The 10,346-nt window shown below is 71.1% G+C and overlaps 1 protein-coding gene across 1 annotated transcript; it reads left to right on the forward strand.

Moving 5' to 3' along the window:
* Positions 1 to 2,139: 2,139 nt before the first annotated feature.
* AURANDRAFT_64607 (hypothetical protein) lies at positions 2,140 to 9,177 on the forward strand (the record flags this gene model as incomplete). Its single annotated transcript, XM_009039289.1, has 6 exons — positions 2,140 to 3,417; positions 3,618 to 3,868; positions 4,239 to 5,160; positions 6,997 to 7,788; positions 7,879 to 8,464; positions 9,128 to 9,177. 6 exons carry the CDS (start codon positions 2,140 to 2,142, stop codon positions 9,175 to 9,177), a joined length of 3,879 nt encoding a protein of 1,292 aa, XP_009037537.1.
* Between the last annotated feature and the right edge of the window lie 1,169 nt (positions 9,178 to 10,346).

The raw sequence follows: 10,346 nt of genomic DNA on the forward strand, positions 1-10,346 counted from the left end.
GTCGCGGATCGCGGCGTCGCCGTCGGCCGACGCGTCGCGGCGCTCGAGGCGCGCGGCCTCGAGCGCTCGCGCGACGATCGCGTCGTCGTCCTCGTCGTCCTCGTCGTCGAGCCAGGACAGGTCCGGCGCGTCGCGGAAGGCCGGCCCCGACGCGTCGCCGTCCCGGAGCGCCGCGAGGCGCTCGCGGAGGCTCTCGATGGGCGGCGCCGCCCTGCCCTTGGAGGGGTCGAGCGCCGCGAGCCGCCGCTCGAGGTCGCTCGTCTGCAGCGACTCGTAGCGCTGCTCCATGCTCGCCAGGGACGGCGCCGGCGCGTCGGACGGCTCCGGGTCGGCCTCGTCGAAGGGGGGCGGGGGCGGGGGAAGGGGCTCGACGGCGAGCGCGGCGAACTCCTCCGCCTTGGCCCGGAGGAGGCGGCGCGCGTCCGCGGAGCGCGCCGGGGCCTCCGCGGCCTCCTCGAGCAGCCTCGACGCGTCGCCGTAGCGGCGCCGCGCCGCCGCCGCGTCGCCCGCGTCCTCGGCGCCGCGCGCGGCCGCGAGCGCCTCGAAGGCCGCGTCCTCGGCGGCCTTCGCGGGCGCGCGCGGCGCGGCCGGGGCCGGCGCGCGCGGCGCCTCGGTCGCCGGCGCCTTGGGCGCCTCGGCCGCCGGCGCGACCTCCCGCTTGGGGCGCCGATGCGCCTCGAGCGCCGCGACGAGCGCCTCGGGATACGCGGACTTGACGCGCCACGTCGCCTCCGCGCGCGGGACGACGCGCGCGCGCACCGCCGACTCGTAGGTCGCCAGCGTCGCGATCGACACCGCGACGACGTCGCCCTGCTGGTCGACGCGGATCAGCACGCCGCGCTGCGCGTCGCCGCGCTTCTGCGGCCGACGCTCCACAACCGGCGCCGCGCCCTCTTTGCCGAGATGCAGTTCGTACGGCACCCACTGGATGCCGCGCCAGCCACCGCTCGTTTCTATTGTTACTTGCAGCATCTCGAAACGCTCGCGCTACGCCGCGTCGCGCGGCTGCGCGCGGCGGGCGCAGCCACAGGCCCACAGGCCACAGAGGCTGAGGAAACATTAGCCGTAACTTGTTCACACCCAGCGCGGGGGCCGCCGATGGGCCATCCATAGCCAGCGCCCAGCGTAAAAGCATAAGGTGGATTTCAACATCCAGCGCGGGGGGCTGCCGATGGGCCATCCATAGCCGCCGCCGCACGTAGATCTACGATATGGGCAATCTGATCTCGGGCCCTTGCTGCTTCGAGGATTCGGCCATGCCGGCGCGACCCGATCCGCACGTGCGAAAGCGCACGGAGGCGTTGATGGTGCGTTGGGGCTTGCCAGACCCTCGAAACTTCGACCAGACCCTCGAGCCTTCCACAGGTCGGCGTCGAATGCGCGCAGCAGTTCAGATTTTCCAGCGAGAAGGTCCACCTGCGGCTGTCGGAGGACGAGTCGCGGTTTTCGTGGCGCACCGTCGGCGCGAGCTCGATCAAGCACTCCAACGCGTCCACGGCGTCGATCGCGGTGGAGCCGAAAGGCGAGGCCGGCCTGCGCATCGTATGCCAAAGCGAGTCCTTCGACTTCGTCTTGGCCGACGCGGGCGCGCGAGACGCGTGGATCACGGCCGCGAACGAGGTGCTCGCGCGACGAAAATGCCTCAACGCGGCGTCGGAGCAGCAGGCCAAAGCCGAGGAGGAACGGCGAACACAACGTAGGAATGACGACGACCGATGGCAAAAAAAGCACGACGAGCTCGAGATGCGACGAGAAGAGCGCCTGAGCGCGCGAAAGAAGTACGAGGGCGCGGGCTCGGAGCATACCGAGAGCGCGAAGAAGCGACGACAGGCGCGCATATGAGTAGGAGCCATCGTCGCGGGACATTTCGTGGGGGGGCGAAGCTCTTTTCCGAGAGCGGCGTCCGCCGGCGCGCCGCGGCCCGGACGGCGCGCCGCCGCGCCGCGGGCAGCCTCGGTGCTGCCCATCACGATGTGAGACATGCTGCGCATCGTCGTGTGTGTGTGCTTCGCGGCCGCGCTGGCGCGCCCGGAGCACGACCATGCGCGCCAGGAGCACGACCGTGCGCGCCAGCGGCACGACCACCGGCACGACCGCCGGCACGAGCTGCTGCCGGCGCGCTCGCGCGACGGCGTCGGCATGGCGCGCGGCTTGATCGGGCCCTGCGGCGCGGTGCGCGTGGCCTCGGCGGGCGAACAGGTCGCCGTGGAGGCGGCGGCGACACCAATAACACTCTCGAGCGCCGCGGCGCGGGACAACGGCCGCTGGCCGAGGTCGGCCGGGCCGCTGCCGCCGCGGCTCGTCGGTCCCGTCGACGCGCTCACCGTCTACTCGCCGCTCCTCGAGCTCGCGCCGTCGAGCCTGTTCCACGGCCTGCGGTCCGCCGTGCACGGGCCGCGCGCCAACGCGTCGCGCGTGCTGCTGCTCCTGCAGGACAACCCGAACAAGCGGCCGTGGGCCGACGAGGAGCTCCGCGGCGAGCGGATCCAGGTCGACGCGGGCTTCGCGCGGCAGATCGGCATCGGCAACGCGCTCGACGCCTACTCGAGCGCGTTCCTGGAGGCCGCCGCCCTGGACCGGCGCCTCATCGTCCAGGGCCGCATCTACGAGCGGCTCTGCGCGCTCGTGACCTGCGGCCTCGCCGCGGCCGCGCCGCCGGGGCCGGCGGACGACGTCGAGGACCGGAACAACTGCTGCTTCAAGTGGCACGGCGGCCGCCGCGTCGAGGACGACCTGCGGCCGGCGCTGGCGCGCGTCCTCGCGGCCCTGGGCTGCGCGATCGACGGCGCCTCGAGGAGGAGCCGCGACGACGCCGCGGGCGAGGCGCTCACGTGCGCGCGGTCCCGCGTCCCGCGACGCGCGGCGACCGGGGACGCCGGCGCGCCGCAGGCGCGATCGCGCGTCCTCCGGGACCTGCTGCCCCTCGACGGCCGCGGCGCCGTCCTCGACGCGGGCGCGGCGGCCCTCCGCGGCCGCTACGACGGCGACGGCGCGCGGTTCGCGCGCGCGCTCCTCGAGCCGCCGCGCGCGCCGCTCTTCGACGCGGCCGTGCACCTCCGGACCATCGCGTGCCCGGCGGCGTCCCGCGGCCGCGGCGCCGTCCGCGCGCGCGCGCGCGACCGGGGAGGCGGCGCGCCCGCCAGGTTCCTGGAGAAGCGCGGCAAGGCGCTCCGCGACGGCGACGGCGACTACCAGGCGGCCCGGTGGGCGTCGACGCGGGAGGCGGGCGGCGTCGTCGCGTGCCTCGTGCGCCAGCTCCGCGCGCTCGCCGTCGGCTGCGACCGCGCGGCGGCGGTCTTCGTCTCCGCGGACAACGAGCGCGCGAAGCGCGCGCTCGTCGCGGGGCTGCGCGCGGCCTTCGAGCGCGAGCCGACGCCGCACGAGGTCCGCGTCGAGGCGTTCGTCGACCTCCCGCCGGTCATGTACAAAGCCACAAAAGGGTGATTCAACGTCGCTTCAACGTGAGTGTTCCGCGCGCGCGCGTTCCGGAAAAAGCATCCACGCTTCGAGACCGTTCCGAGAGATGATCGTTCGTCCAAAAATCAGCCGAAACGAGTGGAAAACGGCCGAGATAGGAGCCTTTGAAGTTGGGAATTTCGCACCCTTTTGTGGCCCAGGTCATGTACCGCCACTGGATCGCGCGCGGCCCGCGGCTCCCCGAGGACTTCTGGTGGCGGCTCCTCGGCGCGACCGCGGACTGGATCTTCATGGCGCGCGCGGCGCGCGTCTACAACATCAAGGGCACCGGCGCGCGCTCGGACCAGACGCCGTCCTCGTTCTCGCGGACCGCGGGCCTCCGCGGCAACGCCTCGCTCTTCTCCCTCTTCCGCGAGGCCGCGGGCGACGGCGCGCTGCCGACGGCCTGCCAGTGGACGCGGCGGGACTTCTACTAACACGAGAGCCAGGTCGGCGACGTCTCTTTCGGCTTCAGCCTCGCATCAACTTGCTCGTGTTGAGTCTTGAGCGCTGGCCCGGAGCACGGGCTGGCTCACGCCTCCGCGGATCGGGCAATGTTCGCGCGCCGGACGCGGCGACGTCTCTTTCGGCTTCAGCCTCGCATCAACTTGCTCGTGTTGAGTCTTGAGCGCTGGCCCGGAGCACGGGCTGGCTCACGCCTCCGCGGATCGGGCAATGTTCGCGCGCCGGACGGCGGCCGCCGTCGTCGCCGCCGTCGTCTCCGGCTTCGTCGAGGCGCCGCGACCGACGCGTCGAGCGCGCGGCCCGCGCGCCAACGACAGCGGCCCGGAGGAGACGACGCCGGACGTCTTCGACTGGCTCAAGGCGCGGCGCGACTTCTTCGAGCCGGCGTGGCCGTGGCTGACGGCGCGCCGCGAGTGGAGCGAGGTCGTCAAGGCCGGCCGCCGCGCGGAGCAGGCGCGCCTCGCGCGCGGGAAGGAGATCATCGAGCGCGAGATCGAAAAGTTATCGTCGGCCGACCGGGCGGCGCGGCGGTTCGTCGAGGACGAGTGGGCGCGCGAGGCCGCGGCGCGCGAGTCGGCGCGGCAGTTCGTCGAGGACGAGTGGCAGCGCGAGGCGCGCCTGCGCGCGGGCGCGCAGCTCTTCCTCGAGGACGAGCGGCGGCGCGCGCGCGAGTCGGCCGCCCGGTTCCTCGAGGACGAGTGGCGGCGGGAGAACGGCCTGCGGGAGGGCGCGCAGCTCTTCCTCAACGACGAGTGGGACCGCGAGGAGGCGGCGCGCCTCGAGGCGCGCGCCTTCGTCGCGGACGAGTTCGAGCGCCTCGCCGACGCGGACGAGGCGCTCGCGGCGCGGATCCGCGGCGCGCCCGAGATCACGGTCTGCGCGGCGCCCGTCGCCTGCGGCCGGGCGGACGGGCGGCGCGTCTACGAGCGGCTCAGGGACCTGAGCGCGCGGGAGGTCGACTACGGGCGGCCGCCGCCGCTCGTGCGGTGCGCGACCAAGTGCTCGTCGAACTGCAAGGCCGGCCGCGTCGCCGTCACGCTCGGCCTCCCGCGCAACGAGGTGCTCCACTGCACGCCCGCGGGGCCCGGCTGCGAGGACGCGCTCGGCTACTGCGACCCGGACGAGTACGAGGCGCTCATCGACGCGAACGTCGACGAGCAGCTCGGCGAGATCCTCGAGCGGACGCGGCGGCGACCGCCCCTGTTCCGCGTCAAGCCCAAGCCGGGGCCGCGGCGCCCCGTAACCTAGCGTACTATGCCGGCGCGATCGCGGGCTCCCGGGCGCGGACGGGTCCCGAAACCCGGGCCCGACGGATCCAGAGCCACAACCTCCCGCGTCCTCGGGCGTCGACCGGCCCGGAGCGGCAACCCCTCGGGATGGCAGCGTGTCGCGCACGGATCTCGAGAGCCCAGTGCCGCTCCAGCCTCAGGCTGCGAGAGGTAGGGTGCCTCGTAGTCGGCGGCCTTGCGCCGCCGGCAAGCTCGGTTCGCCGAGGTATCCCGCGACCTCCCCTGGATTATTACCGTGATGCGTCTCTAAACGTAGGAGGAACCGCAGGCGGACAGCGGGCGCCGAGGGGTGTGGCGCGCGGGGCAGTTCAGGCGACGATGATGCGGCGCCGGATACCCCTAGATTGCACGTTCATTGCACTATCTTTCGAGGTCGAAGTTTGAGCTCAACGCACGCAATCGTCTCCTTCCGCGTCCAAATATCCCCCGATTGGCTCCCGCGAGCACGCCCCTTCCCCCTCGCCGCGAGAGCCACATACTTGGTAAAAAAATCGTTCAAAAACGACGAGTGAAAACGTGGAAACGAAAACTGGATCGAGTTCGTCGTTTCGATCTTTCACGCCCGCCCCGTGTCGACCCCCCCCTCACCCACCACCCTCCCCCGCCCCCCACCAACACACGGCCTCCCACCTCATGGCCCGCCAACGTCGTGGTCCCTGAGCGCGACGTTGACGACGTCGAGTCGTTGACCTCGGGTATCCAAGCGCCGAAGCGCGACCGGGACCCGCTCCGCTACGTCTTCGAGTCCTCGGTGCACGCCAAGCGCATGCAAGCCCGGCCTCCCACCTCGCGGCCCGCCGGCGGCGTGGTCCGCGGCGGGCACCTCGACGACGGCGAAGAGCGACTCGCTCTCGCGCGGCGCGGCCGGCGGCCGGCGCGCCGGGACCCGCTCCGCTACGTCTTCGAGTCCTCGGTGCACGCCAAGCGCATGCAAGCCCGGCCTCCCACCTCGTGGCCCGCCGGCGGCGTGGTCCGCGGCGGGCACCTCGACGACGGCGAAGAGCGACTCGCTCTCGCGCGGCGCGGCCGGCGGCCGGCGCGCCGGGACCCGCTCCGCTACGTCTTCGAGTCCTCGGTGCACGCCAAGCGCATGCAAGCCCGGCCTCCCACCTCGCGGCCCGCCGGCGGCGTGGTCCGCGGCGGGCACCTCGACGACGGCGAAGAGCGACTCGCTCTCGCGCGGCGCGGCCGGCGGCCGGCGCGCCGGGACCCGCTCCGCTACGTCTTCGAGTCCTCGGTGCACGCCAAGCGCATGCGAGCCCGGTCTCCCACCTCGCGGCCCGCCGGCGGCGTGGTCCGCGGCGGGCACCTCGACGACGGCGAAGAGCGACTCGCTCTTGCGCGGCGCGGCCGGCGGCCGGCGCGCCGGGACCCGCTCCGCTACGTCTTCGAGTCCTCGGTGCACTTCAAGCGCATGCGAGCCCGGCCTCCCACCTCGTGGCCCGCCGGCGGCGTGGTCCGCGGCGTGCACCTCGACGACGGCGAAGAGCGACTCGCTCTTGCGCGGCGCGGCCGGCGGCCGGCGCGCCGGGACCCGCTGCGCTACGTCTTCGAGTCCTCGGTGCACGCCAAGCGCATGCGAGCCCGGCCTCCCACCTCGCGGCCCGCCGGCGGCGTGGTCCGCGGCGGGCACCTCGACGACGGCGAAGAGCGACTCGCTCTTGCGCGGCGCGGCCGGCGGCCGGCCTCCCGGCCGTCGGCGGACGTGCCTGAATGGTCTTCAACCCCTGATTCGCGCGCCTCGTCCGTCGATCGTCGCCGCGGAACCGCGTCGATTCCCCCGCAGGCACCCGCAATCTCGACCATGCACGTCATCATCCGCGCGACCGTACTTTCCTGCGCCTTCACCTTCGCCACGGCGGCGGGGGGCGTCAAGCTGGACAAGAAGCCGACCGCGGAGCCCGCGGCAAGCAAGGCCGGCCTGGTCGAGGAATCGGCATTGGTCAAGGAGCTGCCGCCGATGGTCTCGTCGGTTGTTCACGCTTTCGTCGCGACCGAGCTGTCCAAGCTCGAGCGCGAGTCCTCCAAGCTCGACGGCATCGTCGCGGGCAAGCACTCCAAGCTCGACGGCATCGTCGCGGGCGAGCACTCCAAGCCCGACGGCATCGTCGCGGGCAAGCACTCCAAGCTCGACGGCAACGTCGCCGAGCGGTCCGCGTTCGACGGCAACGTCGTCGCCGAGCGGTCCAAGCTCGACGGCATCGTCGCGGGCGAGCACTCCAAGCCCGACGGCAAGCACGTCGCGGGCGAGCACTCCAACCGCACGTCGGCCCTGTTTTTCGCGCACATTCCGAAAACGGCGGGCACGTCCGCGACGCGGTGGCTCCAAGACGCTGCTCGTCGAGCCTCGATGATGTTTGGGCACGGCGAGGTCTGTCTTCGGCCGTTTCGGTCCGTCGACGCTCTCGCCGAGACGCGGCGAACGTGGTCGTCCGCGCGCCTCGCGCCGACCCTCGAGGGCCTCCTTCGCCCCCGGCGCGGCATCGAGTCGCTCCTCGCGGCGACGATGGTCCGGTCGCCGCGGTCCCACGTCGTGTCCATGTACATGGAATGCTGCTGCTCGGACTGGGGCCGCAGGGTCGCGCCGAGAGTCCCGACGCGACCGGGGAATTGGACGGCGGGCTTTCGCGCGTGGCTCGACCATTTTGACCCCGGGACCTGGTCGCAGGGCGACTACCACTGCTACAACCCGCACAACATGCTCGCCCGCGCGCTGACCTGCGACGATCCGAGGCTCGCGACGGATTCGCGCTGCGCTTCGTGCTGCGCCGACGCCGGCGACCGGCGCGCGACGTGCTCGCATCACGCCGCCGATCGCGACGCGCTCATCCCCGACGCGACGGCCGCGGTCCGCGCGGTCCGGTTCGATCTGGGCTTCATTGGCGTCACCGAGCTCTTCACCGAGAGCCTCTGTCTTCTCGGATTCCTGCTCGACGGCGCGCTCCCGGGGAAAAGCTGCGTCGACGGCGGCGACTCCCCGATCGTCCCGCCCGACGACCGCGGCTTCGAGTTGCACCACGAGGCTCACGGCGTCCCGCCGCACGACGTCCGGGCCGTGCCCCGCGCCACCCTCGACGTCGTCGACGCCTACACGGCGGTCGACCGCGAGGTATACCGCGCCGCGTTCACGCGTCTCGTCGCGGACCTGCGGGCCCTTGAGCGCCGCGCCGGCGTGCGTGTCTTGTCGCCGGAGCGCCTCGCCGACGCCAAGGCCGCCGTCGGCTACGTTTGGGCCGTGGACGGGTTTGAGCAGGGTTAGAAAGTACCTGCCCCGTTGCTATCTCGCTAGCGCCCGGTTCGAATCCCTCGCCAACGCCTATGCGACGAACTGCTCATGCCAGTTGGAGGTGGCCCAGGTGATCTGCGGCGTGGTGGCAAAGAGCTCGGCGACATCGGCCCGCTGCGATTCCGCCACCCTATCGAAACGGTGGCCATGGAGCCAGCTAAACGCCGTCTGAAGAAGCTCACGCCTTAGCGCGACCGAAGAACACGTCTTGTAGTGACGTTGAGCCCCAGGCCCGACGCCCTCCCCGGTGACAATAGACTGGCCATGTATCGTGCAATTGTTTGATCGGAGAGCCTCGTATTCAACCAATGCCAAACTTGAAAGCAACGCATTGGTAATGAGTGTGCAGAGGCTCTGATGCACAAACATGGGCAGTGGATCAACCAGCGTACTTGAAAATTTGCGAAGCGCGCCACCTCTCTATGAGGGGAGGGCGTTTACGGAGGAGTTAACGAAGAAGCTGGCAAGGAAGCCTAGCCCCGGCCCTGGGGATGCTACCATTGCGACCTTGTTTTACGTCCAGCAAATCGAGCGGATTTGGGGACTTCGCGTGGGTGGGCCTTGAGGCTCACTCAACTTACCCTTTATGCCAAATTATTATCTTGGTTGACTAGAAAGCTACTTTGTACAGGTAATCTTCGATTAGCCAGGAAAGTAGCGCCCAGAGGAGAGGGAGAATGAGCTGTTATTTATTATTGCAGCTCAGTAACTACTCGCTCCTTATGCTCTTATCTGGCCGGCGCTGCTGAAGCAGCCCGCCGGCGAAATTCTTTCTCCCCGTGGCCAGCCGAACCTATTTTAGAGAGAGGGAGTTTAGCTAGTAAACTAGGGTAGTGGGGTGGGCCTTGAGGCTCACTCAACTTACCCTTCATGCCAAATTATTATCTTGATCACTGGCATGATTGACTAGAAAGCTACTTTATCGCGAGCCAGTGGGCAAAAAGCCGCAACAACCCTCTAAGCCGTAGAGTACATCGAGCTACACGCTACGCGACAACAAGTCCGCCGAGTCTAAAATCCAAACCAGACCCGACAGCTCGACTGTCATGAAGATCTTCCCGGCGCTCCTCGTCTCCAATTTCGTCAGCGTCGCTCGTGCGGGGCACGTGCTCGTGCAGTCCTGCGACCTCTACGAAGACCATCCACCGACGGGGGGAACCACCTCGATCGTCGAGTACCACTGGCAACCAACGACGGCGGCCGAGCGCTTGCGCTACACGCACCGCGCGAAGGAGCACGTCAAACGCTACGCGCAAGAGAACCACCAATGCGACGCGACGCGGTTGGAAAGGCAGGCGGCCGTGCGTCTCGTGGTCGATGCGGTCGTGACGTGCGGGTGTCCCGGCCCGGGAAGCAACTCAAGCGGGAAGAGCTGCTCGACGCGCGAGTTCGAAGACGACGCGGCGCGGGGGGGCGCTTCGCTCCGCGGCCTCGCGCGGACGACGCGCGTCTTCATCGGCGACTCCCACGACCAGCCCGACGGCCGCCCCCACGGCGGCGCCCACGCTCTCGCCGTCCTCGGCTCCCACGACCAGCCCGACGGCCGCCCCCACGGCGGCGCCCACGCTCTCGCCGTCCTCGGCTCCCACGACCAGCCCGACGGCGGCGCCCACGGCGGCGCCCACGGGCCTGCCCACGCTCTCGCCGTCCTCGGCTCCCACGACCAGCCCGACGGCCGCCCCCACCGAGGCGCCCACGCTCTCGCCGTCCTCGGCTCCCACGACCAGCCCGACGGCCGCCCCCACGGCGGCGCCCACGCTCTCGCCGTCCTCGGCTCCCACGACCAGCCCGACGGCCGCCCCCACGGCGGCGCCCACGCTCTCGCCGACCGCGGCTCCGACGGCCGCGCC

This window comes from Aureococcus anophagefferens (assembly GCF_000186865.1).
Source record: "Aureococcus anophagefferens unplaced genomic scaffold AURANscaffold_11, whole genome shotgun sequence".
Taxonomy (NCBI): domain Eukaryota; class Pelagophyceae; order Pelagomonadales; family Pelagomonadaceae; genus Aureococcus; species Aureococcus anophagefferens.